Genomic DNA, 27,818 nt, shown 5'->3' with positions numbered 1-27,818 from the left:
CCCCCTTTTCCTGTGGGCCCCCTGCACCCTCCCACTCCACTGCACCGCTCTGTACCCCAGCACAGCCCCCTCATCCCATCACACCCTGTCCCATCACAGCTCCACTGTCCCGTTGCACCCTCACACCCCATTGCACCCCCTTATCCTATCGCACCCCATGTCCCTTTGGAAACCCGCTTCACTCCATTGCACCCCATCACACCCCCCTTTCCTGTGCCCCCCTGCACCCTCGCACCCCACTGCCCACCCTGTCCCATTGCACCTCATTGTTCTCCCTTTTCCCATTACACCCCCCTGCCTGTCACCCGCACCCACATCCCAGTGCATCCCCCTCATCCTCATTTTCCATCACACACGGTTTCCACCCCTCACCTGCACCCCTGTGCCCCCCACCACCCCTTACAAGCACTTCTCCCTCTGCCTCCCACCCCTCACCTGGGTGTGGGAGCCCTTCCCCTTGTCCCAGCTCTCCCCCCCCCAACCCCTTGCCTGCCCAGGGTGCCCCCCAGGCACGGCACCTGCAGCCCCCACTCCCCCTGCCCACAGGGCACCTGCCCGCGCTGAGGACACAGGACGAGGGCACCATCTCCAAAACGCAGCAGATCATAACTCACCTCAGGAAACAGGTACGGGGGGATGTGGAGCACCCCCTGCCCCGGGCTGGGGGGCACCAGAGCCCCTCGAGGAGGAGGGGCCTCTGTCGTGTCTCCCACTGGCAGGATTCAGCACGTGGTGTTTTCTCTGCAGAAGTACAACGCCGACTACGACCTGTCGGCCACGCAGAACGCAGACACGCTGGCCTTCGTGTCCCTGCTGGAGGAGAAGCTGCTGCCGGTGCTGGTGAGGCTCAGGGGGGAGCCATGGGGAAGGGGGGCTGGCCAAGGATGGGGTCTGCTCCCTGGAGACGTGCCAGTGGGCTCAGGTGTGTGCCCACCCGCCTGCGGAGCCGGAGCGCGCTGCCGGCAGCAGCGTCCCGGGGGTCTGGCGTGGCAGGGATCGGGGTGGGGGTGGGTTGTGCAGCCAGGGCTGGGGTCTGTCCTGCACCACGATGCTCCCGCAGCCCCTCACGATCTCTGGGGTGGCTGTGCTGGGCAGGGGCTCTGGTGTGCCAGCCCCCCTGGCTGCAGCCCCGCCGTGGCCGGGCCGCGGGTTGTTCTCCACCACAGATCCACACGTTCTGGGTGGATGCGAAGAACTACGTGGAGCACACGCGGAAATGGTACGCGGAGACCATCCCCTTCCCCCTCAACTTCTTCCTGCCCAACTCCATGCACAAGCGGCACCTGGAGCGGCTGCAGCTCCTGTGGGGGGACGACTACATGGAGGATGAGGAGAAGCTGGAGAAGCAGGTGAGGGATATGAGGTCTGGGCACAGCAGGTCCTGGGTGGTGCCCAGGGGATCCATGTGAAGCCAAAATCCAAATTGGGGTCTGAGATTCTGCCCTCCAGCTCCCTTGAGCACCGTGGCAGTGCCTGGGTGGGTGACAACCCTCTGTCCTCCTCCTCCTCCTCCTGCAGCTCTATCGGGAAGCCCGGGAATGCCTGACACTCCTCTCCCAGCGCCTCGGCTCCCAGAAGTTTTTCTTCGGAGACTCGTGAGTGGCCGAAGAAGGAGCAGGGGAAGGGGCCTGACCACACCCTGGCAGAGCTGAGCCTCCCCTGGTCTGCAGGGGAGTCACAGCCCCTGTGCACTGCTTTGCGGGTGGGACAGGGCTGTTCCAGGCAGCAGGGAGTGAGGAATTCAGGCTGTGGGAGTGGTCTGGGATGGGATCATCCTGCTCCCCATCCTCACCTTGGGCTGGAGGCAGAGTGCCCTCCCAAGGACGGGAAGTTGTGTGCCATCCCCCAGGGCGCTGGGGGGTGGCCGGTGTGTCCGTGTGGCTTTGGGTGGGGACAGTGGCCCAGCCCTGGCTCTCTGTGCCCCAGGCCAGCCTCCCTCGACGCCTTCGTCTTCAGCCGCCTGGCGCCGCTCCTGAAGGCGAAGCTGCCCAACGGGAAACTGCAGCAGCACCTGAAGTCCCTGCAGAACCTGTGCAACTACTGCACCTCCATCCTCAGCCTCTACTTCCCCTGGGATGGAAGTGAGGGCCGCCCCCCACCTCACCCTGCGGGCTCGGGGTGACCTTTCCCCCCTCTCATCCCTGCTCTGTTCCCCCAGCTGATCCCTTGGCCGGTGCCCCACGGGCTGCGGGCACAGACAGCAGTGAGGGAGAGGAGGACCCCCACAAACGGCGCAACCAGCTGCTGTCGGTGCTGGTGGGGCTGGTGGCCATGCTGGGCTACGCCTTCCTCAGCGGCATCGTGTCCATCCAGCGCGGCGGCGTGGGGCCGGCCGGCCGGCAGCCCATCGCCATGGAGGAGGAGGAAGAGGAGGAGGAGGAGGAGTGAGGATGAGCTGTGTGACCGTCTCACCCCCCAGCCCCCTGGAACTGACTGTTTTTACACCAGGAGCCTGGCAGCATCATTCCCCTTGGGTGCTCCGCTCGTTGTCCCACCAGGAACCACGGCCCTCACTGTGGGAGTGTCCCTGCCACGCCAATAAACCTCCCTCTTGTCCTCTCGGCGCGCTCGGGGTCCTTCCCAGTTTCCCCAGTTGCCCAGGCTGGAGTGCTGCAGCGGGCACCAGCATGTCCTGCCCCCAGCTCTGCCCTTGGCCCCAGGCCCAGGTCTCACTGGGGACTGGGCACGGGGGGAACCTAAAAGCATCTGTGGTGTCTCAGCTGCATTCCCTGTCCCTTCTCCTGCAGCTGTGGGGCTGAGCCCACATCGTTCCAATGTGGAGTCCCTCTGGGCAGATTCTGTGGGGCTCACGCTGCTGCCAGCCCGGCTGCCCCGAGAGCAGCACAGCTGGGGACATGAAACCAGCGCGGCCGGAGCTGCTCGTCAGGACACGTCCCCAGACCCGGGAGCACTCCCTGCTGCCGGCGGGACACCCGGAGCCCAGCTCCAGCAGCCGGGATCCCTCCGGCGCTGACATGTGTTTGCATTCCTCCACGCCTGCCAGCGCCGGGAGCTCCCGCGGCTGGCACGGCCGGGAGCGCGTCCCGCGACGAGTGTGGGCTGCCCGCCGCGGGCTCGCGGGCTGTGAGCGGGGTCGGGGGGCAGCCACTCGGGCTCCCTGTGCCCCCCGTGGTCTCCTGGGCCACCCGGCGTGGGGCTGGCCCCCGGCGCTGACCGCGCTGCCGCCGTTCCCTGCCGGCCACTGCGGGTTTACGAGAGCGCAGATGGAAACGGCGGCGCCGGGCCAGCCCGGCACACAGCCCTCGCTTGTTTGGCCGCCGGCTGCCGCCGCCACCGGCATCCCGGCCCTGCTGCTGCGGTGGCTGGATGTCCCCGGGCTGAGCTCCTGGACACGCGCCCCACGTGCCCCCCACCCGGCCCCGATGGCCGGGGGGCCCCTGCGCCGTGCGGGAGCGGAGCTGCGGTGCTGGGCAGCTGCGGAGCCTCCCCCGTACTGGCCCAGTTCAAGGGGCCCCGCTGGGAGGGGGATGACTCAGTGCAGCCCCCCCAGTCCGAGCCCGCTCCCCCATAACGTCACTCAGGAAGTATGTGCCCCAAGCTCCCGGTTCCCATTAGCTGGAGGGGCTGATGGCTGCTCCGGCAGCAGAAACCACAGCCGCCTGCTCTGGCCGGGGAGAAACCGGAGCTGCCGACGCCAGAGCTCTGCACTAAATCCCGACTGCGGGTCCTGGCTGCTCCTGGTCTGCAGTCCCTGCCAGCTTCAGGCCCTGCCCTGGGGATGCTGCAGACAGGAGGGAGATACCACTGCTTGGGGTGAAAGTCTCGTGCGTCCTGGAGCACCAACCCCGTAGGATGCCCTCAGGAACAGGGCAGGACAGGCAGGGCAGGACTCCATGGGGCTCAGGAGGTGCCATCAGCCCCAAACCTGCCCACTCCATCCCTGGCACAGCTTGCCTGCTGAGCTGGCACCAAGGGGGGTGGGGGTGCAGGCGAGGTTTTAGAAAACCTGTTTATTTTATGAAAACATCTAGAAAAGCGCAGGCGTCACAGCTCCTGGATCAAACAGGTCCCCTGGGGCACAGGGGGCTGCAGGGGCTCTGCTGCAGCCCCAGCCTCATGGGGGTCCCATCCCCAAGCCCCCACCAGCACCGTGCTCCCAGTGCTGGCACTTTGCTCCTCCAGCAGCTGCACTAGGCTGGCTGCTTCCACAGGAACGTCTGGATGGAGTCACTGGGAGCCGTGGCCTCGATGAAGCCGACCCGGGGGTCAGAGATCCCGAAGGACACATCCGTGGGGGAGCTGAGGGGAATGAGAGAGGGGATGGAGCTCAGTGGGAGCAGTGGGGCCGTGCAGCAGGGCGCAGGGCTGAGCCACTCACCGGTTCAGGACCACCAGGACGACGGCGCCGTCGGGGCGCAGGAAAGCCGAGTGCTCCAGGTCACACCGGTGGCACTTCTTGGAGACGGCCAGTCCCACACGCTGCGAGCCCTCGGGGATGAACTTGCTGTGGGGAGAAGCAGGGTCTGAGCATGGTGCCGGGAATGGCACTGGAGCCGGAGCCAGGAGCCAGCAGCCCCTGACCCACCTGAAGTGCCCCAGGTGGTAGAACATGGGCTGCTTGTAGAAGATGTCCTTGCTGCTGTCCACGATGATGGGACTGTCCACGTAGTTCTTGCTCCAGTTGGGGCCCCCCTCCATGTCCAGGGCCAGGTTCCAGTCGGTCCAGCCTGTCACGTAGTTGTTGAGGTTCTGCAGGGCAGGGGATGGAGCTGAGTCCCGGTGCTGAGCCACAGGAGGTGGCTGGTGCATCCCCGGCCCCTGCCCAGCCCTACCGTGAGGATGCTGTGGCTGTACTTGCTCCCACGGTCCCAGCCACCCAGCACCACCCTGGGCTCCCAAAAGTAGGAGCCCGTGGAGGCCTCTGTGGAGAGGAGGAAATAGTCCGGGAAGAGGTGATGGGTGATGGAGAGAGTCAGGTCGATGGGTGCCAGGAAGTCCAGGTACCAGTGGATGCCGATGCCACTGATGTAGCTGGCAGCCACGGGGTCTTTGAGAACCTGGCAGGAGAAAGGGGTCACCAGTGCCCAGGGCTGGAATAGCTGCTGTGGGACTGGGAGAACTGCTGTGGGGCTGGGAGTGCTGCCATGGGGGCAGAAGACCCACTGTGGGGTTGGGAAAGCTGCCGTGAGGACTCACCACCTGGGCCCAGTAGGGCAGCATCACCCTCTGGTCGTCCAGGATGATGAGCTGGACGTGGTGGTGGGAGCTGTTGGCCAGCGCCGGGCCCAGGTCCTGGGCGATGAAATCCCGCTGGTGCTCGGGGGAGAAGCCCAGGCACTGGAAGGGGTAGAAAACAATCTCCCCGGCCGTGGGCTCGTTCCCTGCCGTCACTGCCCAGAAGGTCAGGTTGTGCTTGGCGTATTCATCCAGGAACCTGGTGTGGGGCAGACGGTGAACGGCCCCGTCGCACCCGTGCCAGCCCCAGCCCCGGCACAGCACCCCTGGCACCCGCCGTGCTCCCGTGGCCCCTCACCTGATGAAGTACTTGGCCCAGGCCTTGTGGTACTTGTCTCCAGGGTTGCCCTTCAGTGTCCCCCTCCCTGTCATCGCACCATTCGTCTTCATCCAGACGGGGGAGGTCCAGGGGCTGGCATAGAGGGACAGTGGCCGCTTGGCCACCGCCTGGGCCGCCTGGAGGATGGGGATCTGGGGAGAAGAGGGATGGCAGAGAGCTCTCCAGGTCTGCCCCAGCACTGGCAGTGCAGGCAGCAGGAGTCCTCCTCTCCCTCCCCAGAGGTGGGAAGGTGCTCCCCTTCCCTATCCCAACCCATTCCATTCTAGTCCATCTCATCTCAGCCAGGGGGCAGGATGAGTCCTCTCCCTCCCCACTGGCAGGAAGGTGCTCCCCTTCCCCATCCATTCCCTTCCCATCCCATTCCTTCCCATCATGTCCCATTCCATCCTGTCCCATCCTGTCTCCCACCCAGATAGAAAGATGAGGCCTTTCTCTCTCCATCAGTGAGACAGAACTCCCCTTCTCCATCTCATCCCATCTCATCCAATCCCATCCCATCCCATCCCATCCCGATGGAAGAATGAGTCCTTCTCCCTCCCCATCAGCAGGAAAGTACTCCCCTTTCGAAGCCCATCCTATCCCAAGCCAATCCCATCCTGTCCCAACTTGATTTTGTCCCATCCCACCCAGGTAGCAGCCCTGGTCCCTTGGGCTGTTCCTGCAGGACCCACCTTCATCCTTGTGTCCTCCTCTGTCAGGTTGAAGTGTTTGAGCTCAAAGTCTCCCTCGGCGTCAGCGTAGGTGTACAGGCGGACGGAGAAGTCGGTGCTGGCCATGGGCACACGCACGAGGTTGTACTCGATGCCTGGGGACAGGGTGGGTGGTGATGGGCACTGCCAGGGTGTATTTGCGGGCACAGCACCCCCAGCCCTGTCACCCAGCAGTGCCGCCCTGCCCCGGGCTCACCTTCCTCGGAGAAGTAGGAGCGGAGCAGGTGGTTCTGGGCAGCCTGGGACAGGGACTGGATGTTGATGGCGGCTGCGTCAGTGATGGAGCCCCCAAAGCCCTTCACCTTCTGGTACCGCTGCGCCGTGTCCAGGGTGAGGTGGAAATCTGGGGGGGGGACACACAGAGTCACACACATGTGGGACAGACTCTGTCCCCGGGTGGGCAGCAGGTCCTGGCCGGGGCGGTACCTGGGCTCTCGGCGTTGTGCTGGAACCTCCCCTCGCTCCGCTCCAGCCTCTTGCCAACCTTGCTGCTCTCGTACTTGACGTAGGAGCCGGGGGCCGGCAGGACCAGGGGGTCCAGCGTGTCGCAGTACATGGCACTGCAGGCGCAGACCAGCGAGCCGTGCCCAAAGTCCTTGGCATCACAGGGACGGCCGCCTGTGGCACAGGAGAGACCGGGCAGGCACGAGGGCTGCGGCAGGAGCCCAGCTCACCCCTCTGACCCACCACAGACCCCAAACCCACCACCCTGCACAGCCCAGGGACACGTACCTGTGGCCTGCAGGGCTGCCTGTGCCAGCAGGAGCCAGCCCAGGATGCTGGCACAGCCTGGCCCCATGGCACCTCTGCTGCAGTGGCTTGGGTGACGCTGATGAACACACCGGGGCTGGGAGCAGGGCAAGGTGTCAGCACCCAGCTCCTCTCACCCCGACCCAGCCCTGCACAGGGACAGAGACCCAGAGCAGGGAGACCCCCAGCATCACCCCCCTGCCAGGGGGCTTTGGGGACCCTCCTTTCAGGGCTGAGCCTCCCCTGCCCTACCCACTGCCCACTCCAGCCCAGTGCTCGCCTTCTCTCCCACCCCTCCAGTGCTCACCAACAGCTCTGGCTCCCAGCTGAGGGTACAGTCCCCCCAGATGCATGCAGACCCCAGGTTTGTGCAGCCCCCCAGGGTTTGTGCAGCCCCCGGGTGTGAGCTGCCCCAACAGCCCCATGTTTCCGGCCACCCACACCAGCTTTACCTGTACCTGCAGATCAGTTCACTCTCATCATCTCCCTCCCACTCCTTCTCCCTCTTTGCTCCCATAACTGTGCCATGCTCTGCTGTGCCATGCCATGATCTGTCATGCCATGCCATGCCATGCCATGCCAGCTCATGTGTCCCTGGTGCCTCCCAAGCCATGGCCAGAAGCAAACAGGTCCACAGTCCCAAATCCGTGTGCGTGGCAGCCAAGACTTTCCCAGCCAGAGCACTTTGGGGCTCAAGCCCCCAGCACAGAGGGTCCCACATTCCCCTGCTCCACACAAGTACTTGCACCATGCCCTGTCCTTCCTTCCCATGCTGCTGGGCAAGGAGTTTCTCAAGAAGGGCATGGGAGATGCCACCTCTGAGCCTCCTGACCCTGGTGCCAGGTTGAGGACATCTCGAGACCCCCGTCAGAGGGAGGTCAGGTGTCTGTTCTGCACACACTGCCTCCCACTCCCTGCCTGGGAATGATGCATGATGATGCCTCAGCACGATCCTGCTGCCTGGGGCTTCCCCCCATCCCCATCCCCTTCCCCATTCCCACCTGCTGACAAAGCCTCCCTGGACCCAGGGACTCACCTGCTGCCAAACCCCCTCTTGCTGCGTCTCTGGGGCAGCGGTGCCGGGACCTGCGTCCTGGCTGTGCCTGGTGGGAGGTGACGTGTCTGGCGGAGCAGGAAAGGTGAGTTTGGGATGGGACAGCTCATGGGACTCCGTGTTTGAAGAGGAGCCTGGGGATGATTTTGCAACCCGACTCCAAAGAGCTTTCAACACACCACAGAATTTGCAAAGCTCTCCCTGGAACCTGTCCTGGTGGCCAGAGAGAAGCTGGGGGAGGAGGATCCCCACCAGCTCCCCCAGGTGCCTCCATCACCCCAGACAGGACCTTCGCAGCCACCCCCAGCCAGTGCAGTGCTCCCCTTGGGAAGAGCCCCACGGGAGCAGCCTTGTGTCCCCAGGACAACTTGGGCAGGATGCCCACCCAGGGTCCCTGCTCATCCCACTGGACAGTGGTTTGGCTTTGCCCTTGGTCATTGCCACCACCACAACCCATGTCCTGCTTGTGGCTGCTCCACCACCTTCCCTGCTGTGGCCAGCGGCACTGCTGAGGCCCTGGTGGTCACATGCCAGCAGCCAGCCTTGGCAGGGACCCCCGAACCCCACTGCTGACCCCACAGGCAGTGGGCACAGCAGGGGCAGTGCCAAGGGTCCCATCGCCCCTGTGCCCCCCACACTGGAGCCCCAAGCCACAGCGGGCTGGGTGGAGCTGGCTGCAGCAGTTTATCATTTGCAAAACAAGTCTGGGCTCCACACCTTCTAATTTGGGATCCTTCCTAATTGCAGGCATCTGGCTAGCAGAAGAAACAGGAGAGGGGCAGAGCCACGGCAGGAGCGGCATCTGGGCTGGGGTCCCCATGGGGAGCTGGTGCAAACGGCCAGGGAGACAACCCCCCACCCAGCCCCTCTGCCAGGGACAGCAGCCCCTCACTGGAGACCACAACCCCCCCAACACAGGGACCACAGCCCCTCACCCAGGGACCACAACCCCTCACCCAGGGACCTCACCCCTCTCTCAGGGAGGTAGCCCCTCACCTGAGGACTACAGCCCCTCACCTGGGGGCCACAGCCCCCACCCGAGGATTACAGCCCCTCTCCCGGGAATTGCAGCCCTTCCCTGAGGAACACAATCCCTCACCCCCAGGGTCCTGCTCCTCCTGCTGGGGCCAGAGAAGGGACCCCCCGGCACACGCTGCGGCCCGTGGGGATGGTGGGGGTGATTCCTGCAGCCTCACCCCGGATCCTCGCACCCACCGGTGCATCCCCCAGTTTCCCAGTCGGTTTTTCAGCAGGGAGGGAAGGTCCCGGCCCCGCGGCAGCTGCGGTTCCAGGGAGCCAGCCCGGAGGGGGCAGTGCCAGAGCATTTTCCTACACGGGCGTCCCCGGGCGCTGCCGAACACCCGGGGTGGGGGTTCTGTGTGTGCCGCCCCTGCCTCGCAGAGCGCCGATGTCCCTTGGGAAGTGTGGTGTCAGGAATAGCGTGGCCAACAGGACCAGGGCCACAGGGCCCCTGGGCTGGGCACTGGTGAGGTGACACCTCGAATCCTGGGGTCAGTTCTGGCCCCCACATGACAAGAAAGACATTGGGGGGTTGGAGCGTGTCCAGAGAAGGGAAATGGAGCTGGGGAAGGGGCTGGAGCACCAGGAGCAGCTGAGGGAGCTGGGGAGGCTCAGCCTGGAGAAAAGGAGGTTCAGGGGAGACCTTCTGGCTCTCTCCAACTCCCTGATAGGAGGGGGGAGCCGAGGGGGGTCAGGCTCTGCTCCCAGGGGACAAGGGACAGGACAAGATGAAACTGCCTCAAGTTGCAGCAGGGGAGGTTTAGGTTGGACATTAGGGAAAATTTCTTCATGGAAAAGACTGACAAGCCCTGGCAGAGGGTGCCCAGGGCAGTGGTGGAGTCACCATCCCTGGATGGTGGAATTTAACGTGGATGGAGCACTTGGGGACAGGGTTTAGTGGTGGCCTTGGCAGTGCTGGGGGAACGGTTGGACTGGATGATCTTGGAGGCCTTTTCCAACCTCAACAATTCCATGATTCTATTCTGTGATTCCAAGCACAGGCAGCCCAGCCCGGCTGCCGTTGGGACCAGCACTCCTCAGGAACGTGGATAAAACCTTGGGATGGCCCGATGTGCTCCATGAACAGGGCTGGGGCAGAGCCTGGTGCCACCTTCACACCCCACTCCAATAAAACAGCTGTTAAATCTCTGGGTTTTTCGTTTTCCCCAACCTCAGCAGCTCCGAGGCTCTCACACGGGGGCCTTTGCCAAGGAGCACTCTGGCTTTCTCATTCCTGGACTTCAAAGATGCTGGTAACGTTCCCAAAGGCACAGGGAAACACTGTAACTGGTATTTAGGGAAAGCAAACAGGACGGGGAGGTCACTGTGGGCTGCGGCCGGTGTTGGCCGTGGCCGGAACAGAGGGGACTCTGTCCGGAGGCCACCCCGGGGCTGGGTGGGTGGATGTGGCCAGCGGCATGAGCTCCGGGAGAGGGGGCACCCCTAATTTGCCCATGAGGTTCAGTGGATGGGGGACACTGATATAATTTACTCGACCTTTCCGAGTGTCTGACATTTGGGTTTAAAAAAAAAAAAAAAAAATCCCCCCCACCCCTCCAAAGAAAGCGGGCCGGGGAAAAACCAACGGCACATCTGGAACGAATCAAGGTCTGGCAGCGGCGGAGAGGCTCCAGCTGCGGGGATAAACAAGGAGCCACCCGCGGGCCACGAGGCCGGAGCCCCCGGGGCACCCTTGGCCCGGAGCCGCCTCGCCGAGGAAAACCGAGCGATTTCCGAGCGCGTAGAGGAAACACTGACGGGAACGGCGCATTCCGGAGGGGGCGCGTCATGGCTTTACTTGGCGCCTGAGACACACGCAAAGGTTTCGAGGGAGCCACGTGTGGAAGTGTGGTCCAGGAGAGGCGCACAGGGAGCTTCCAGGGGGATGGGGGATGCTGGGAGGGAGGGGAGGGGCTGGGAAGCAGCAGCCCTGGCCGGGAGCACACGGAGCCCCTCGCACAAGGGCTCAGCCCTTGGTCCCTCCTGCGCCCCCAGCACCGGGTCATCACCCAGTTCCACCACTGAGGGATGCTGGAAAGGGTGGGGGAAGAGTTAACCCCTGGAGCCCCCCAGCACTGCCCCGGCCGTCACTGCTGGCGCCACAGGTAGGTCTGGATGGAGTGAGCCGGAGCCACGGTCTCGATGAACCCCATGGCGGGGTCCCGGATCCCAAATGGCACATCCTGGCCAAACCTGGGGGGTGAGAGAGGCTGAGCAGGTCGGCACAGCCACGGCTGAGCGTCCCCCCTTGTCCCCCTGCCCAGGCTGACCTGTTGAGGACCACCAGGACGAGGGCACCGTCGGGGCGCAGGACGGCCACGTGCTCCAGCTGGCAGAGGAGGCAGCGGCGGCTGCTGTGCAGCCCCACGCGCCGGGAGCCCTCGGGGATGAACTTGCTGTGGGGAGAGGATCAGGAGAGGGGTCGTGCCCCTGGTCTGGGGCTGGCAGCAGCACCTGAGCTCCCCCTGACCCACCTGAAGTGCCCCAGGTGGTAGAACATGGGCTGCTTGTAGAAGATGTCCTTGCTGCCGTCCACGATGACAGGGCTGTCCACGAAGTTCTTGACCCAGTTGGGCCCCCCCTCCAGATCCAGGACCAGGTTCCAGTCGGTCCAACCGGCCACAAAGTGGTTCAGGACCTGGGAGGGTGGGGAAGGGGCTGAGCAGGGCTGAGCCCCCCCAGCCCCGGGCGGGCAGCGTGGGGGGCTGTACCGTCAGGATGCTGTGGCTGTACTGGTCCCCTCGCTCCCAGCAGCCCAGGGACACGGCGAAGCGGAAGGTGAAGAAGCCGCTGCAGGCTTCCGTGTAGAGGAGGAAATGGTCAGGGAAGAGCTTGTGAGTGGCCTCCAGGCTGCAGCCAGGTGGGACAACAGGGTCCAGGTACCAGTGGACCGCCAGGCCGGCCACATAACGGGCAGCTGTGGCATTGCCCAGCACCTGGGGGAGCAAAGGAGATACCTCACACCAGGACCACCCACGCCCCGAGGCCGTGGGGATGGACACATGAACCCCATGTGCCAGTGGGGTCTGCTGAGGCCACTTTGTGTCCCCTCCTCTGGACACTGCAGCCCCCTCCCTGCAGCACTGCATCCCCCTGAGCAGCACCCCAGCATGGATCCAGCACCCCAACAGCACCCCAGCATGGCTTTGGCACCCAGCTGGGTGCAGTGGGAAGGGTTTGGGGGTGCCCATCACCCCCCACCTGGTTCTGGTGCTGCCTGGTCCTCCCTCCACATCCCCCCAGGGTGGTCCAGCCCTGTGGCTGGCAGTGAGGGAGAGACATGCTGAGCCCTCCTGGAGCTCTCGCCGGGGCAGGGGCATGGATTACTTTCTTTCCTCCTAGTTTAAGGTGACTCCCCCAAACAGCTCTGTAGCGTTGTGTGGGGTAGCTGAATCAGCCAAGACTCTGCCCAGAGAAGGTGCTGTTGCCAGGATCTGGGATGTGGGTGCCACCTCCTGTCCCCACTCCGTCCAGGCACATGCGGAGGCGGCTGCTCCCAAAGGAGCCGACTCCGGCTCCTGCTCTGGCAGACCCGGTTTGCTCCCGGTCTCCAGGGCTGGGAGAGGCCGCTGGCTCCATTTCCTATAAACCCCGGGGCTGGGGTGGGAGGTGGAAGGGGAGGAAGGGCTCTGCTCTTCACCACTTTGGCCCAGTGCGGGAGGTGGATGCGCTGGTCGTCGAGGATGAGGAGCCGCGTGCGGTGGGGGCTGCGGGCCAGCGCGGGGCCCAGGTCACGTAGGATGAAATCCCTCTGCTGTGCGGCTGTGAAGGCGATGGTGGGGAACTGGGGGGGCGTGAAGAGCCCCGCCAGAGGCTCGTTCTGCGCTGTCACCGCCCAGAAGGTCACGTTGTGTTTGGTGTATTCATCCAGGAACCTGGGGCAGGGAAGAGGGGGCAGCCTCAGGCCGTGCCTGCCCCCATAACCCACTCCCCAGCCCCCCTCTGCAGTCTATCCGATGGTATTGCCCCAGGGATGGTACTTGATGAAGTAGTTGGCCCAGGTCTGGTGGTACTTGTCCCCCGCCTGCCCCTTCAGCGTCCCCTTCCCACGGACGTCCCCGTTACTCCTCATCCAGCCCGGGGCAGTCCAGGGGCTGGCGAACAGCGACAGCGGCCGCTTGCTCATGGCCAAGGCTCTGTGCAGGACAGGGATCTGCAGAAGGGAGCAAAGGGACCAGCTCAGCTCCAGATGATGCCCCCCCCCCAAAGCCACAGGGCCCAGCACCGGATTACGGGGAGCACTCAAGGGACCCCAGCCAGGACCAGCAGCCAGGGAGCACCACCCCATGGCACAGCGCCCCGGCTCCTCATCCCGCCAGTGCCAGCCAGGATGCGCCGGGACGTGCCCCGGAGGAGGTGCCAGCTCCCACAGGCTGTCCCCACACACCCTGCTACTGTGTGCAGGGCTCAGCAGCACCCGGTCACGGGGGTCCCGGCACACCCAGGAGCTCCAGCAGGAGAGGGGACAAGGAGCTGATGGTAGCGGCTTCACCCTCCCACCTTCATCTTCACGTCCTCATCCACCAGCCTGAAGTGCTTCAGCTCATAGTCATGGGGGATGTCGTCGTAGCTGTAGGGGCGCACGGAGAAGTCGCTGCAAGCCATGGGCACCCGGATGAGGTTGTACTCGATCCCTGTGGGAAAAGCGGGAAAAGCATCAAGCAGCACCGGAGCAGGTGCCCAGGTGAGGGGTGTCCCTGCAGCGGGGACAGGCACAGCCACCTCAGGTGACCCCACGAGCCGCCGACGCTGCCGTGCCCTCACCGCTCACCGCACGCGGAGAAGTAGGAGCGCAGCAGGTTGTCCTGGGCCGGCCGGGACAGCCGCAGGATGTTCATGGCAGCTGAATCCGAGAGGGACCCGCCGAAGCCCTTCATGCTCTGGTGCAGCGTGGTGATGTTGATGGTCAGCAGCAGCCCTGAGGGGAGAGCCCGGCTCAGCCCGCGGTGCCCGGGGGACCCGCGGTGGCACCGCCACCCCCCTTTCTGAGCCTGGCGGTACCTGGGGTGTGCAGGCTGTGCTGGAATTTCCCCTCGCTCCTCTCCAGCCTCTTGCCGGCCTTGCTGCTCTCGTACTTGACGTAGGAGCCGGGGGGTGGCAGGACCAGGGGGTCCAGCGTGTCGCAGTACGTGGCGTTGCAGACGCAGACTATCGAGCCATGGCCAAAATCCCTGGGGATGCAGGGCCGGGCGCCTGGGGGGCACGGGAGGTGAGGAGGTGGCACGGGAGGGTGGGGGCAGCTGCAGGCTCGGGGACACGTCCCTGCCAGCTCTCCCGCCTGCCCTGGATGATGTGCTGCCCCCATGCCTTGCATCCTGTCACCTCCCCAGCACCCGGCTCCATCCTATCCCCAGGCTCCTGCCCCTACCCCAGGACATCCCGGCGCCCCGGGACATCCCCGTGCTCACCTGCCGCCCGCGGCACCGGCATCAGCAGCAGAAGCAGCAGCAGGAGCAGCCAGCCCAGGATACTGAGAGCCCCCATGGCCCCTCCACGTCCCTTCAGCTCCAGCAGGTCCCAGGGAGCAGCACCTGCGAGCAGGAGAATCCTCAGCCAAGGCAGGGGGATGGAGGGACAGGCTGTGCTCCCCTGTGGATCAGCCCCATCTCCCCAGCCCCTACTTCTCTTTTCTCTGCCAGAGAGCTCCTGCCCCCAAAACACCTTTGTCTTTCAGGTAGGTGAGGTGGGTCCAGCCCACCCACCTTCACCCCGGCTGCTCCCGACCTGTGCTGCTGCCAGCCCTCCTCCTCCTCAGCGGCTCCAGCCTTTACAGGGAGCTGCTCCGAGACCTCCCTCTGCAGCACACCCTCTCCCTCCCCCACAACTCCTCCTTGCCCTCCTCCCGGCCCGTACCTGCCCTCGGGCCGGGACCGTCGCACGTCTCCTCACCGTGGGGCTGGGGAACACCGGGTCCCCCTCGCCCCCCAGCGCCGTGCCGGGGAGGGACAGCGACACGGCGCCGGCAGCTCTGCCTGAGTGAAGGGCCCCACCAGCACAGGGAGGTGTCCTGGGGGGAGCTCTGGGACCCCTCTGCAATCCCTGAAGGAAGAGCCGATTCCTTTGTTTTGTCAGTCACGGTCTGGACGAGCCCCTGTGAGTCTTTCAGAGCCCAGGGAAGGCTCGTGACAGCTGCCTGTCCTACTGGGAACCTCCAACAGCATCCTGGACCACCCACTCACCCCTGCCCACCACCCCGCTGCCCCCACTCTCCCCCAGGAGCTGCCGTGCGTTTGTGTCCAGCGTGGGGAGGGTCCAGGACCCCCGGGTGATGTTGGCAAAACAGTCCAGGGTGGCAGAGGGACCCTGCGGGGATGGCCACACAGGAGCTGGGGCCATTCCCATTCCCTGCCAAAGGCTTTGGAATTGCTCTCCCCTCCTCAGTGGGCGCTGGGGAAGGTGGCAGCAGTGGCAGCAGTGGCAGCAAGTGGGCGATGCCCCAGCTCCCACGCAAGCAGGGCTGCACTCTGGCCCCTGGCCAGAGACCCACAGACAGGGACTGGGTTCCCTAACACCAGCCATGCCAGGAGCAGAGCCCAGCTGTGGTGATCAGCTGCTCCAGGAGCACTCCTTGCTCCTCTGAGAGGGGCCGTCCAGCCCAGGACAGGGTTGAACTGGGCCAGCTCAGCTGGGCACACAGATCCCACCTGATCTGGGTCCCATCACCCCAGCTGTGCCTGATCCCATGAACATGTGCCCATCACTGCAGGGACAACCTCAGTATTTCCCCACAGGGGTGGCCCAGGGGACAGAGAGTGGCCACATCCCAACTACAGCTCCCTGGCACAGCTCCAGTGGCCTGGAGTGTCAATCCCCAGGTCAGAGCTCCCCTCCACAGGGTTAAACCGCTCCGTTAGCTCTCCCTGCCCGGGTGGAGCAGCACTTCATGACTAATTTGCTCCTTTCCTGGCATATCAGATGCAGCTCTGGGGCAAGTCAATTCATCAGAGTTCCTCCTCCCCCCAGCACTGGGCTGCCACGGGCCCTGCCACGGTCCCACACCTCTGCTGGGAGCTGAGCCACGGGACAGCAGCCCCTGCTGCCACCAGAGCTGGGGCAGACGGGGCCAGGCAGCCCCTGGTTCCATCTCACAGGGCAAACAGTTGCCCTGGAAGGGAGTTCCTGGCCTAGTCCTACTGTGCTGTGTATCTCCCACCCCCAAGTGTGATTAAGTTGTCACGCGACTGCTACGCCCAGGCTAATGAGCCCCAGTTTTGGGGAGGGGTTAATAGGTCCTGTGGCCATCAGCCACCTCCCAGCCCGCTTCCAGCCACCTGGGATGTCCCACTCACCCTTTTCTGTCCTGAGGTCCTGCTGAGGGGCCAGAGCCCCCCAGCTGGCTCAGGTCCCTGCAGCTCCTGGAAGCAAAAACACTGCGGAGGCTGCTGGAGCTCATCCTTATCAACATCTGGCTGATAAGAGCGTCCTGCCGAGCAGGAAAAGTGAGACCCAGGGGACGGGCAACGCCTCGCACCACGGAGCCGCTGGCACGGGACATGCTGGGCAGCCCCACCAAACCCCCAAAATCCACTTCTTGTGGCCGCTCCCCGTGCACAGGGGGCTGGTGGGGGTCGCAGGGGCCTCGCTGGCATCGTGTGGCCGCCCTTTGCAGCGCACAGGTGGGTTCGTTCCGTGCCAGGGTCGAGGATGTGGGCTCAGAGGAGCTGGTGGAGGAGTCGGGGGGTGAATTTTGGTCCCTTAGTCAGGAGGGTGTGGATGGGGACCCTGGGGACAGTGAGTTGGGCTGAGTCACCTTTATGGGCATCACGACTCCGTAAACACCGAGGCCAAAGAGCCTCAGTGTGGCATCACAGCAGTTCCTTCCCTGCAGCTCGTTCCCCGCAGTGGGACCCCGGCCCGGAACACGGAGGGACACAGACTTTAGGGTGGTCACCGGTGCCAGGCCAGTTCCTGGGGGGCCGCAACAGCCCCCAGCCACTGTGAGCCCCAAACAAGGCAAGGCTTTGCACCAGAATTAATGAGCCAAGCCCAGCCAAGCCCAGGACTCGCCCCCGCTCCGTTTATCCCAGAGCTGCTCTGTCCTTCAGAGCCGAGCACAGGGACGAGGGCACGTGGACCAGGGTGATTCAGCATCTGGCCACCAGCTGTTAGGACCAGGGCAGGTTAGTAAGAAGAAGGTGAAGGAGCAGCCCTGCACCAGGAGCAGGGTGCTGGAAGCAGGATACTGGGAATGGGACACTGGGAGTGGGACGCTGGGAATGGGATGCTGGGAATGGGACACTGGGAGTGGGGCTCGCTCTAGTTATGATCCTGGAGAAATATTTCCCTCTTGTGGACAAACACAAACAGCCTCGGGGCAGGAGCAGGGTGCTCTCCCCAGGACTCCTCCTGGAGTTGCAGGGTCCCAGGGCTCCTCCCCTGGAGCAGTGTCGCTGTGGCACCGCGGTGCAGGATGTCCCAGGGTGACTCTGTCACACACAGACCCTGCCTGGGCCGTGCCCAGCCCACGCAGCATCGGGCCTGTCAGCCCTGACAGCACCTCCGGGCACATCCCACCCCCGCAGATCAGCCCGGGGGCCCGGCCACCCTCCTCGCCCTGCAATTGTGACCTCCCTGCCCTAATCCCCTGCTCCCACGCCCTGCCAGCTCCCTCCCTCCTTCCTGGGTGGACCCACTCTCAGCACCCACTCCTGGCCCTGGGCCCACTTGCTCAAGCTGCCCCAGCTCCGTGGTGGGTGCTGAGCCCCTGGTGCTCCCCCACTCTCCTCTCCACAGTGGGGACCCCTCTGCCCAGTCCCCACAGGGGCACAGCTCATGCTCCAGGCAGGGTTGCTGCAGCCTGGCCAGCATCCCTGTCCTGGCAAAGCCCCAGGAGCAGCTGGCAATGCCAGAGCCAGCTGGGACCCTGAGCCCTCCACGCTGCAATGCCTCTGGAACTGGCTCTGCCTCCAGCCCTGACCCTGGGAGCACCCTGGGCTGGGAAAAACGTGATTCACACACCCCCTGGCCCAGCATTGAGTTGTGAGTAGCTCCAGCTTGGCAGGAAAAGCATGGAAAGCTGAACCTTGACTGCAATCCCTGCCCAGACCTTCCATCAGAGGGGTGTCCAGGTGTTTTGTTCCTGCTTCTGCTCCTGCTCCAGCACCCAGAGCACCTGTGTGCCAGGTGAATCCTGAGCCACTTGCCAGGTCCTAAAACCTGTCCCCAAAGGCACTGGAAGAGCACCTGGGCTCTGCCCAGCCCCTGCCAGGCAGCGCATGCTTGGAACTGGGAGGAGACTGGGAGCACCCCCTGGCACAGTGAGCTCCACAGGGAGCTGTGGGGGGCAGAGGGGGAGCAGGGAGAGGGGCTGCCCCGTGGGGTTCCAGCTGCTCCATGCTGCTCTCCGTCCTCCTGCGGGCTCCATGCCCGGGTGGCACCCAGCCACAGTGCCCAGGAGCAGGGGAGGGACCCGGACATTTCTCTCCCAGCCGCAGACACTGAGGCAGCTTCACCGTTTAATGCCAGAACAGCAGAACACAGCACTCACAGCCTGTGGGGTCTCCACCCTGAGGGGCACCGGTGCCCCCGGCCCTCCTGCCACACGCACGGCGTCCCCGGCCCGGCTCACTCCGGGCGCTCAGCTCCGAGGAATCGCTCCCCCCGTGTGCCCTGGCCCGAGCCTGCGGGCAGCTGGGGCCGCACGTCCAGCCCAGTTGCGTCCGGCACGTCCACGGGCGTCCCGGCCCCGTCACTGCCGCTGCCACACGTAGGTCTGGATGGAGTTGGCCGGAGCCACGGCGGAGATGAGGCCGACGGTGTCGGCCAGCCCGAAGGAGATGTCCTGGGGGGAGCTGTGGAGGGGAGAGCAGGGGGGTCAGAGGTGCAGCACCCAGTGGTGCACAGAGCCCACAGCAGGGGTTGGGCTGTGTCACTCACCGGTTCAGCACCACCACCACCACGGCGCCGTCGGGGCGCAGGAAAGCCGTGTGCTCCAGCTCTGTCTTCTTGGACTCTTTGGAGGCAACAAGCCCCACGCGCTGGGAGCCCTCAGGAATGAACTTACTGCACAGACAGAAGCAAGAAGCAACCTCAGGGAGGGAGTCAGCTCCCAGGAGAGCTCCTCTCCCACCAAACCTGCCCCGCTGTCCTCCTGACGAGCTGCTGCGATGATGGAGCTGAAGACCAGGCAGGTGGATGCACGTCAGGGGCCCCAACCCACCCACCTGAAGTGCCCCATGTGGTAGAACATGGGCTGTTTGTAGAAGATGCCTTCGCTGCTGTCCACGATGATGGGACTGTCCACATAGTTCTTGACCCAATTGGGCCCCCCCTCCAGGTCCAGAGCCAGGTTCCAGTCGGTCCAGCCAGTCACAAAGTGGTTCAGGTTCTGCAACAGGACAGCCCAGACATGTGCCCAAGGAGCAGGGTGCCAAGGGGAGAGGGAGCACGCTGGCAGCCCTTCCCAGGGCCCATCACATGCAGTGATGCAGGGGCCTCACCGTCAGGATGCTGTGGCTGTACTGGTTGCCCCGGTCCCAGCAGCCCAGGATCACATCCCGCTCCCAGAAATGGGCTCCGATGGACGCCTCCGTGGCCAGGATGAAGTAGTCAGGGAAGAGCTCGTGAGTGGGCAACACTGTGTCCTGTATGGGACCGATGAAGTCCAGGTACCAGTGGATGCCGATGCCATGGACATAACGAGCTGCCTCTTCATCCTCCAGCACCTGGTGGGGAGAAGAGTTGGTCCTGTGGGGCAGAGCCAGTGCCCCAACCCTTGCACAGCGGGATGGAGCGGCCGAGCCCCCCATGGGCATGTGGGGCTCTGCCCCGGCTCTCTGTGCCAGCCCATCCCTGCCCACGCTCACCACTCTGGCCCAGTGCGGGAGGTGGAGCCGGTTGTCGTCCAGGATGATGAGCTGGATGTGGCGGTGGGAGCTGTTGGCCAGCGCCGGGCCCAGGTCGCGGGCGATGAAGTCCCGCTGCTGCTCGGCCGTGAAGCCCAGGCACTGGAAGGGGTAGTTGTTGATCAGCCCGGCCGTGGGCTCATTCTCTGCTGTCACCGCCCAGAAGGTCAGGTTGTGCTTGGCGTATTCATCCAGGAACCTGGTGTGGAGGGCAGGGGTGAGCCATGAGGGGTCCTCAGTGCCACCACTGAGGGTCCCCCGGGTATCACCCCTGTCCCCTCACCCTGGGCGCTCCTCACCGTACGAAGTAGTTGGCCCAGGTCTTGTGGTACTTGCCCCCCGCCTGCCCCTTCAGCGTCCCCTTCCCTATGTAGGACTCGCTGGTCTTCATCCAGGTGGGGGAGGTCCAGGGGCTGGCGTAGAGCGACAGCGGCTGCTTGCTCATGGCCATGGCTCGGTGCAGGACAGGGATCTGCAGGAGGGGGTGGAGGGACTGGCTCAGCTGAGCCCTCTGAGGTCCCCCATCCCATCCTGCTCCCTCCCACTGCTCGCCTTCAGCTTGGTGTCCTCATCCCGCAGGCTGAAGTGCTTCAGCTCATAGTCATAGGGAACGTCGTCGTAGGTGTAGGCGTGGAGGGAGAAGTCACAGCTGGCCATGGGGAGCCGGACGAGGTTGTACTCCAGCCCTGCCATGCACAGGGGTGGCAGTGGGACATGAGGACTCCAAAACCTGCCGGCACCCAGGGTCCCTGCTGCCATCCTACCTGTGTCCCCGCGTGTTCTCACCTTCCTCAGAGAAGTACGAGCGCAGCAGGTGATCCTGCGCCTTTTCCGGCAGGGACAGGATGTTGATGGCGGCTGCGTCGGTGACGGAGCCACCAAAACCCTTCACCCTCTGGAACCGCTGCGTCGTGTCCAGGGTAAGGACAACGTCTGCAGGGAGGGGAGCCCAGTGTGACAGTGGGTCACAGCGGGGTCCACCCCATCCCTGCCACCTGCGGCGGTACCTGGGGCGCAGAGTCTGCGCCGAAACCTCCCCTTGCTCTGCTCCAGCCTCTTGCCGGCCTTGCTGCTCTCGTACTTGATGTAGGAGCCGGGGGGTGGTAGGACCAGGGGGTCCAGCGTGTCGCAGTACGTGGTGTTGCAGACACAGACCATGGCATCGCGGCCAAAGTACTTGGGGCTGCAGGGCCGGGCGCCTGGGGGGCACGGGAGGGTGATGGGGGCAGCCTCGGGGATGTGTCTCTGCCAGCTCTCCCACCTGCCCCAGGGTGATAACGCTGCCCCCGTGCTCCACATCCCGGCACCTCCCGGCCACCGAGCTCCACGCTGCCTCTGGGTGCCCAGACACTCCCGGGTATCCCCGGACGCCGGACAGCCGCGGGTATTCCCTCTCCTTCCTCCCCCCCGCTCCGGTCCATCGGGCACCCCCAGTCCACCGGGCATCCCCAGCCCGTCCGGGTACCCCTGTCTCCTCCACCCACCGGGCACTCCCGGTCCCCCCCGCTCACCTGCGGCCCGGTGCGCGGCCAGCAGCACCATCACCAGCCGCCAGCACAGGGCACCGGCGGCCCGCATGGCCCCGCCGCTCCCGCTGCGCTCGGAGCCGGCCCCCAGCACCGGGCCCGCCGCCGGCCTCGCCTTTAAGGGCGCCCGGGACGCCCGGGACGCCCGTCCCGCCCACACCCGGGGCGCCGCTGCAGGAGCGGCACCGGCTCTGGGCGGGCCCGGCCCCCCGCCCTTCCCGGCGCCGGTACCGGGACGGCGGAGCGGGGGGGAACCGCAGGGGCGCGGGGCCGCTCAGCCCCCCCGGGACGCGCGGGTGGTCCCGGACCCGGACCCGGAGCCGCTTCCCGTGCCCCGCGCCGCCTCCCCCCGCCCCGACGGCACCGGGAAAATCGGGAAAACGGGAAACCGGCGCCCCGTGACCGGTCAGCTGATCGCCCGCCCCGCCCCGTCCCGTCCCGCCCGCCCCGTGACACCGGCCCCACGGCCCCGTGGGCGGCGGCGACCACCTTTTATTCGGTCTCTAGCGAGGGGCAGCGGCCGCGGGACCGGCCCCGCAGCGCGGCCCGGGCGCAGCCGGGCGGGAACGGGGGGAACGGGTACGGCCAGCGCGGGGCACCGGCAGCGGCACCGGGAACGGCACCGGACGGGGCGGGGCGGCTGGAGAGGGGACAGGCATGGCAGTCCCAGGCTACGGGCACGGCTGGCACAGGGGACCGGGGACCAGGCCAGCACAAGGGGCAGGTGAGGGGACAGGCAAGGTCATCCTGGGGTACAGGCACGGCTGGCACAGGGAACTGGGGAACAAGCCAGCGTGGCCAGCACAAGAGACAGGGCAGGGGACAGGCACGGCCAGTGCAGGGGACAGGGCAAGGGACAGGCATGGCTGTCCCAGGGCACAGGCACGGCTGGCACAAGGGGATAAGGCAGGAGACAGGCATGGCCAGCACAGGGGACAGACATGGCCATGCCAGGGAACAGGCACGGCTGGCACAGGGGAGGGGGTATGGCCGGTGTGTGGGACAGGCACAGCCAGAACAGGGGACAGGGCAGGGGACAGGCATGGCCATCCCAGGGAACAGGCACAGCTGGCACAGGGGACGGGGCAAGGGACAGGCATGGCGCCAGCACAGGGGACAGGGCAGGGAACAGGCATAGCCATCCCAGGAGACAGGCACTGGGGACAGGGCAGGGAACAGGCATAGCCATCCCAAGAGACAGGCACTGGGGACAAAGGAGGGCTGTCTCAGCCCCCCAGCAGACATCCCAGGGGACCAGCCCCTCGCCCCGGCCCCGCCTGGGGAAAGGGCCAGCAGAGTCCCAGGGGCCACGGCGCAGGGCCCAGCCCCACCGGGGCAGAAGAAATGTCCAAGCAATGTCCAGGGCCGGGCCCAGGGCGGGACCCCTTCTCTAGAGCAGGGGGTCCCCACGGGGGCTGCGCCCTCAGAGCGCGCTCTCCTTGCAGGCCCCGCTGAGGCTCCGGGGGCGGCTGCGCTCCAGCCGGCGCGCGGACAGGAGCCGGCGCAGGGACGAGGTGGAGCTCAGGTCCCCGCAGCTCTGCAGGTGGATTCCTTCGTGGGGCCGCTCCACGCCCGGCCAGGCACTCCAGGGAACCTGCAAACCCATGGGGATGGGCTGGAGCCATGGGACTGACACCCCTGCCCGTGGAACCCTCTCATGCTCACCCCCCCCCGAGCTCGCAGCCCCTACGCTCCAGTTCAGCCAGGCGGCACATGGGGCAGGAGGGCAGAGGTGACAGGGATGGCAGAGGCGGGCATCACACGCCCAAGGTGGCATTTGGGACAGGCTCGTTCCCGTCAGGGCCTCCCGGGCTGCGCAAGGTGTCAAACCTCCCGTAAGCCCGAGTTGTCAGAATGTGCCTCTGGGTGCGGTGACTCAGGAGCAAAGACAAAGCCCTTGCGACAGGCACGATTTTCCCACTCCTAACTCCGGTGGGGATCAAGGGGAAGGAGCTGCTCCCCAGGAAGGGCTGGGAAAGGGCAGTGCCATGGGAAGGAGGCTCTGCCTGCAGCCGAAGTGCTGACAGCGTGAGTACCTGGCAGGGGAAGGGGCACTACGGAAGGGAGCCCAGGGTGGTGGGGGTGCTAGTGGGGACCAGAGGGAGGGAGAGGGTGTGGATAGGGGTTCTCTAGGGAGAAGGAGTCACCCCTGTCACCTGCAGCTGCCAGAACCCACCTGTTTGTGCCCCTGGAAGCTGTACCCAGGCACCTCCACCCCGGCTGCTGGGCTGCGCTTGGGTCTCTGCAGGAACCTGGCCACCAGCCCGCGGGTGCCACGGCAGCCCTTGAGGTCCCCCAGGGAGCGGGTCGTGGTCTTTGACAGCTGCTCTGTCACCTTCTTGCAGGGTGGCAGCTTGGTCTTGCCCACCGAGCCGGCCCGGAGCAGCAGTGGGGAGTCACAGTGGGAACGGCGGAGCAGGCAGGCCTCGGAGCACAGCCCTGCGGGGACACCACTGTCAGAGCCAGGACACTGCTCCTGAATGACCCATCCCTGTCCTCAGACCCAGGACACTGCCCTGATGGACCTGTCTCCATCCTCAGACCCCAGGACACTGCTCTGACAGACTCATCCCTGTCCCCAGACCCAGGACACTACTCTGACAGACCCATCTCTGCCCTCAGACCCCGGGACACTGCTCATGGCAGACCCATCCCCACAGCCCCCAGGGTCATGGTGTCTTCCCCTCACCAGCCAGTGGGAGCGGTCCCACCACAAGTCTTCATCATTCCAGCCCCAGCAGGATGAGCCTGATCCCCAAAGGGCTGCAGAAATACTCCCCCCACGCCTGTGTCTATCCCAGTACATCCCAGTGCCCTGACCTGTATCGGCGGAGGAGTCAGACGCGGTGTCCTCCAGTGCTTTGGTATAAAGTACTTCCCTGAAATCTGCTGGGAGCAGAGAGAGCCCTCAGGCTTCAGCAGCTGTGCAGACCCCAAGCTGCACAACTCCTTCCCCAGCACCCTCCCGCTGCCCCCATTCCCCCCCGCCCACCTCAGCCTGGCTCCAATCCCACGGGGCCGCGGAGAAACGCAGCCAAACCCTGCGGCACATCCCGGGGCTGCCCCGAACAGACCCTGCCACACTCATTGCCACCTACCAGCATGGTCAGCCAGAGGGACGCCGGGGTCACTGTGGGACCTCAGCAGCGGGCACGGGGCCAGCCCCGGGGCCGGGGACGAGGGGCAGGAGGTCTCGCTGTTGCGCCGGGGGTGGCCCGGGCGCCCGGCGCCGGGGTCCGTGGGGCGGCCGCCCCCCCGCCCCTGCAGCGAGCCCTTGTCCTTGAGCCGCACCTCGGGGAAGCAGGGCCCGGCGCAGCGCGCCAGCCCCGCCAGCCGGTTGCAGCTGTGGGTGACGGCTCCCCCCACCAGGACGCCGTCGTGGCCGGGCTCCGCCGTGGAGCAGGAGTAGGAGCGCTCGCCCCGCGCGCGGGGCTGGGGGGTCTCCTCGAAGGGGCCCTGCAGGCCCAGCGTGGGGCTGCGGGCGTGGTGGCTGCACTGCACGCAGTCCACGCTCAGGCAGTAATCGGCGCGGCTGCGCTGGATGGAGCGGAACAGCACGTAGTCGACGGAGCGCATGGAGCCCTGCAGCTCCAGCAGGCACGAGTCCTCCGAGGGGCTGCTGTCCCCGGGGATGTCCATGATCTCGGACATGATCAGGGAGCCGCTGTCCATGGACACTGCGAGGAGTGGAGGGGCACTGGTGAAGGGCTGCAGGGAAGGGCCGGTCCCCCCGCGGCCCCCGTGCCCGTGGGGAACACTCACCTTCTCCGCTGAGCACGATGGAGGGGACACGGTCGCAGGTGCAGGCGTGTGAACCCTCTGTCAGCTGCGAGTCGTACAGGGTGGCCTGTGGGGCAACATACTCAGGGCTCGGCCGAGCAGGAGCCCACCCTGCCTGGTCTCCCCCACCCGCAGCCCCCCGACCCCCACCTGGCTGTCCCCCCGCAGCCCCATCACGGTCTCGTAGGATGGGGGGAAGTCAGTCGGGTAGAGGGGCACGGGGCTGTCCATGGAGCCGTTGTAGGTGATGCTGCAGAGGCAAGAGCAGCAGTGACACGTCTGGTGGGACAAGCCCTGCCTGGGGGCACACAGACCCCCCACTCCACCGGCCTCGCCCTCAGGTGGTACCTCTGTGCATCTGTCTCGGAGCTGCAAGTGTACTCAGGTGGGTAGTAGGGGGGTGGTGGCACAGGGGGCACGAACTCCTCGAAGTCCATCATGCTCTGCAGGAAGGTGTCAGGGGGGGACGTGCATTCCAGCGTCACAGAGCTCGAGCGCTGCGGGACCAGCTGCAGGCAGAAGGGAGAGCTGGAACTCCCCTGCCCAGAGATCCAGCAAGGGATGCACATTCTGGGCTTTAATCTGCACACAAATGGGGCCAAGTCCTGTCCTGGCACTCCGGGTTCCCCCCAGCCTGGGAGCACTGCTCCCCAGCCCTGTCTGTTCCCGGGCCAGGGCTGGGGCTCACCACATGGACGATGTCGAGGGAGAAGATGCGGATGCAGCAGACGACAGCAGAGAGTGTGCAGATGACGGTGGAGAAGACGGTCAAGCCGCAGACACTGAAGAGGAGGTCCTGGGGAGCAGTGGGGTGAGCTGCAGAGGCCACAGAGCACAGTGGGGTGCACAGCCACTCCCCTTGTCCCCCCCTGGATCCCCACCTTGAGCGCCACGCGGATGCTCCGGCAGTTGGGGTTGGGGAACATGGTCAGCATCTCGCTCTGTTGGCTGCAGGAGGAGGGCGGGGGCTCCGAGCGGGCCTGGCAGCAGACACACGAGTCCCTCTCCTGGCGACGAGGAACACCATGAGGGACCTCCCGCGAGAGCCACCGGCACGTCCCGCCGCCAGACCCCGGCTCTGCAGCTCCCCCTGTCCCCAAGCCCTGCAGCGAGGGACGAGCTGAGCGCGGAGGCCCGGGGGGCTCCGGGGCTGCCCCCGCTCAGCCTCACCCTCTCGCAGGCCTCCAGGGACTTCACCAGCTGCGCGTTCTGGCAGGACAGGATGGAGCCAGCCAGGCTCAGCATGACGCCCAGCACCGACAGCAGCGTGAAGAAGGCGATCTGCAGCGGGAGGAGAGGGGCTGCCGGCCACGCAGGGCTGCGGAGCAGGGAGCCGACACACACGGCTGCAGGGGCACGAGGGGCTGCTCGGCCTCCCCATCCTGGACTTCCCCACATGCGGACGGGGTCTCCCCCCGCCCCCGACACCTACCACCAGGGTGAACGGCCGCTTCCAGGAGACGATGCCGACGAGCCCGGACAGCGCCAGCTGCAGACGCACAAACCCCGGGGTGAGGGTAGGGAGGGGTCTCTGCCAGGTAATGGGGCCCTGAGCAGCCCCTGCCCACGGGCAGAGCCCCCCCGATCCCTGGGGGGCCCATAGCCAGCCCAGGAGCAGCAGGGCCGAAGGGGCAGCCGTGGGAGAAGCAAGCCGGGAGAAACTGCTGATTCAGGGCCTGGGGGCTGCAGGCAGCTCCAAACGGGGCAGCAAACCCGGGCCACGATCCGAGCTGCAGGGTCACCGCGGGGGACCCCGGGTCCTGCCCTCCCCCCAGTACACAGCAGGTGGAGCAGAGCCCCCCTCGCTGTCCGGCCCCTGCCCTGTCACCACTGTGCTGCCCCTCCTCGCAAACCTCAACGCGTTCCCCGACAGCCCCTGCTCGGGGGTCCCCATCCCTCACAGAGTCACCCTGGGGGACACCTTGGGATTCTCCCACAATGCACCGCGGCAGCCACGGGCAGAGGGTGGGGGAAACAGCGGGGCTGCTCTCCCCTGGGACCGGCTGCAAGCTCGGCCCCCGGGGAGCCGTGCGGCCCCCTCCCCGCACCGCGCCGGCCCCGCACTCACCGAGAAGCCGGCCCAGGACGGGCAAGAGTGCCGGATCTTGGTGGAGGGCGTGATGGTGGCCGCCACCAGACTGAAGGTGACGATGAGGACGCCCAGGATGGCTTGGATGAGGCCCAGGACCAGCAGGACCTGCAGCCAGGTGCGCTGGAGCCGGAGGTGGGTGAGGCTGCGGGAGCTGCGGCCGGTCAGCGAGCGGCTGGAGTTGGTGGGGGAGGGCATGGCCGCTGCGGGCGGCGGCTCGGGGCCGGCCCCGGAGCCCCGGGGCAACCGGCGGCACCGCGCCAGGACCGCGAGGAGCGGGAGCGGCCGCTCTGCGGGAACGGGCCGGGCTCCACCTTTCGCCTCCCGAAGGATGCTGACGGCGGCTCTTCCCTGCCCCCGCGGGGGGGGCTCGGGCAGCGCCCACGGCCACGCGCGGCCGGGGCCGCCAGAAGCTCCGCGGAGAACAGAACCGGCCTCACCGGGGCCGGCCTAGAGCCGCCGGCCGGAGACAGAGCGCGGCCCCGGGGCCGCCGCCTCCTCCTCCTCAC

The 27,818-nt window shown here is 66.0% G+C and overlaps 5 protein-coding genes across 6 annotated transcripts in view; 1 reads left to right on the top strand and 4 right to left on the bottom strand.

Annotated features, from left to right (window-relative positions):
* Window positions 1-2,514, top strand: part of MTX1 (metaxin 1) — a 7,822-nt gene extending 5,308 nt beyond the window's left edge. The window contains exons 2-7 of the mRNA XM_027669349.1: window positions 61-626; window positions 748-840; window positions 1,167-1,349; window positions 1,519-1,595; window positions 1,927-2,081; window positions 2,159-2,514. Of these exons, the coding sequence (XP_027525150.1) occupies window positions 61-626; window positions 748-840; window positions 1,167-1,349; window positions 1,519-1,595; window positions 1,927-2,081; window positions 2,159-2,388 (1,304 nt within the window). The 3' untranslated portion in view covers window positions 2,389-2,514. The remainder of the gene's footprint in view (window positions 1-60; window positions 627-747; window positions 841-1,166; window positions 1,350-1,518; window positions 1,596-1,926; window positions 2,082-2,158) is intronic.
* A 1,637-nt stretch (window positions 2,515-4,151) lies between these two features.
* On the bottom strand, window positions 4,152-7,747 carry LOC113960021 (glucosylceramidase-like). Its single transcript, XM_027669348.1, has 11 exons — window positions 7,739-7,747; window positions 6,979-7,075; window positions 6,673-6,864; window positions 6,443-6,589; window positions 6,208-6,341; window positions 5,495-5,667; window positions 5,158-5,395; window positions 4,794-5,018; window positions 4,547-4,710; window positions 4,340-4,465; window positions 4,152-4,260 (listed from the first exon to the last, which is right to left on the bottom strand). Exons 1-11 carry the CDS (start codon window positions 7,745-7,747, stop codon window positions 4,152-4,154), a joined length of 1,614 nt encoding a protein of 537 aa, XP_027525149.1.
* A 3,410-nt stretch (window positions 7,748-11,157) lies between these two features.
* LOC113960020 (glucosylceramidase-like) lies at window positions 11,158-18,434 on the bottom strand. The gene is made up of 11 exons (XM_027669346.1): window positions 18,426-18,434; window positions 18,243-18,306; window positions 14,072-14,218; window positions 13,842-13,988; window positions 13,571-13,704; window positions 13,051-13,223; window positions 12,711-12,945; window positions 11,782-12,006; window positions 11,545-11,708; window positions 11,341-11,466; window positions 11,158-11,263 (listed from the first exon to the last, which is right to left on the bottom strand). The coding sequence occupies exons 1-11, from the start codon at window positions 18,432-18,434 to the stop codon at window positions 11,158-11,160; spliced, it is 1,530 nt and encodes a 509-aa protein (XP_027525147.1).
* A 78-nt stretch (window positions 18,435-18,512) lies between these two features.
* GBA (glucosylceramidase beta) lies at window positions 18,513-21,750 on the bottom strand. The gene is made up of 10 exons (XM_027669353.1): window positions 21,426-21,750; window positions 20,922-21,113; window positions 20,701-20,847; window positions 20,467-20,600; window positions 20,214-20,386; window positions 19,876-20,113; window positions 19,510-19,734; window positions 19,234-19,397; window positions 18,947-19,072; window positions 18,513-18,861 (listed from the first exon to the last, which is right to left on the bottom strand). The coding sequence occupies exons 1-10, from the start codon at window positions 21,490-21,492 to the stop codon at window positions 18,759-18,761; spliced, it is 1,569 nt and encodes a 522-aa protein (XP_027525154.1). The 5' UTR covers window positions 21,493-21,750; the 3' UTR covers window positions 18,513-18,758.
* A 162-nt stretch (window positions 21,751-21,912) lies between these two features.
* On the bottom strand, window positions 21,913-27,745 carry FAM189B (family with sequence similarity 189 member B). Of its 2 annotated transcripts, none has more exons than XM_027669351.1 (12): window positions 27,289-27,745; window positions 26,653-26,709; window positions 26,391-26,501; window positions 26,102-26,227; window positions 25,909-26,016; window positions 25,569-25,729; window positions 25,371-25,470; window positions 25,203-25,287; window positions 24,539-25,117; window positions 24,261-24,329; window positions 23,617-23,879; window positions 21,913-23,034 (listed from the first exon to the last, which is right to left on the bottom strand). In XM_027669351.1, exons 1-12 carry the CDS (start codon window positions 27,505-27,507, stop codon window positions 22,864-22,866), a joined length of 2,049 nt encoding a protein of 682 aa, XP_027525152.1. In that variant the 5' UTR covers window positions 27,508-27,745; the 3' UTR covers window positions 21,913-22,863. The 2 variants fall into 2 exon arrangements, with proteins under 2 accessions (XP_027525152.1, XP_027525153.1); XM_027669352.1 differs by having other exon boundaries at window positions 24,261-24,326; window positions 27,289-27,507.
* Between the last annotated feature and the right edge of the window lie 73 nt (window positions 27,746-27,818).

Source organism: Corapipo altera, unplaced genomic scaffold (genome assembly GCF_003945725.1).
Source record: "Corapipo altera isolate COAL_440 unplaced genomic scaffold, ASM394572v1 198, whole genome shotgun sequence".
Classification (NCBI taxonomy): Eukaryota; Metazoa; Chordata; class Aves; order Passeriformes; family Pipridae; genus Corapipo; species Corapipo altera.
This window is presented reverse-complemented; position numbering and strand designations above follow the sequence as displayed.

Bases quoted from the DNA above. Each gene is read 5' to 3' on its own strand.
- GBA (XM_027669353.1), bottom strand. From the start codon at position 21,492: ATGCGGGCCGCCGGTGCCCTGTGCTGGCGGCTGGTGATGGTGCTGCTG. The intron at 20,601-20,700 runs GTGAGAACACGC...TGTGCATGGCAG, and splicing joins CTCGTACTTCTCTGAGGAAG to GGCTGGAGTACAACCTCGTC. The intron at 18,862-18,946 runs GTGAGTGACACA...TCCCCTCCACAG, and splicing joins GTGGTGGTGGTGCTGAACCG to CTCCCCCCAGGACATCTCCT.
- LOC113960020 (XM_027669346.1), bottom strand. The intron at 12,007-12,710 runs GTGAAGAGCAGA...TTGCTCCCCCAG, and splicing joins TCCCGCACTGGGCCAAAGTG to GTGCTGGGCAATGCCACAGC. The intron at 11,709-11,781 runs GTACAGCCCCCC...CCACCCTCCCAG, and splicing joins ACAGCCACAGCATCCTGACG to GTCCTGAACCACTTTGTGGC.
- LOC113960021 (XM_027669348.1), bottom strand. The intron at 5,668-6,207 runs GTGGGTCCTGCA...TCTTCTCCCCAG, and splicing joins AGGAGGACACAAGGATGAAG to ATCCCCATCCTCCAGGCGGC. The intron at 5,019-5,157 runs GTGAGTCCTCAC...TTCTCCTGCCAG, and splicing joins TGCCCTACTGGGCCCAGGTG to GTTCTCAAAGACCCCGTGGC.
- FAM189B (XM_027669351.1), bottom strand. From the start codon at position 27,507: ATGCCCTCCCCCACCAACTCCAGCCGCTCGCTGACCGGCCGCAGCTCC. The intron at 25,288-25,370 runs GTGGGGGTCGGG...GTTGCCCCACAG, and splicing joins GGCTGCGGGGGGACAGCCAG to GCCACCCTGTACGACTCGCA. The intron at 24,330-24,538 runs GTAGGTGGCAAT...CTCTGCTCCCAG, and splicing joins CCCTCTGGCTGACCATGCTG to CAGATTTCAGGGAAGTACTT.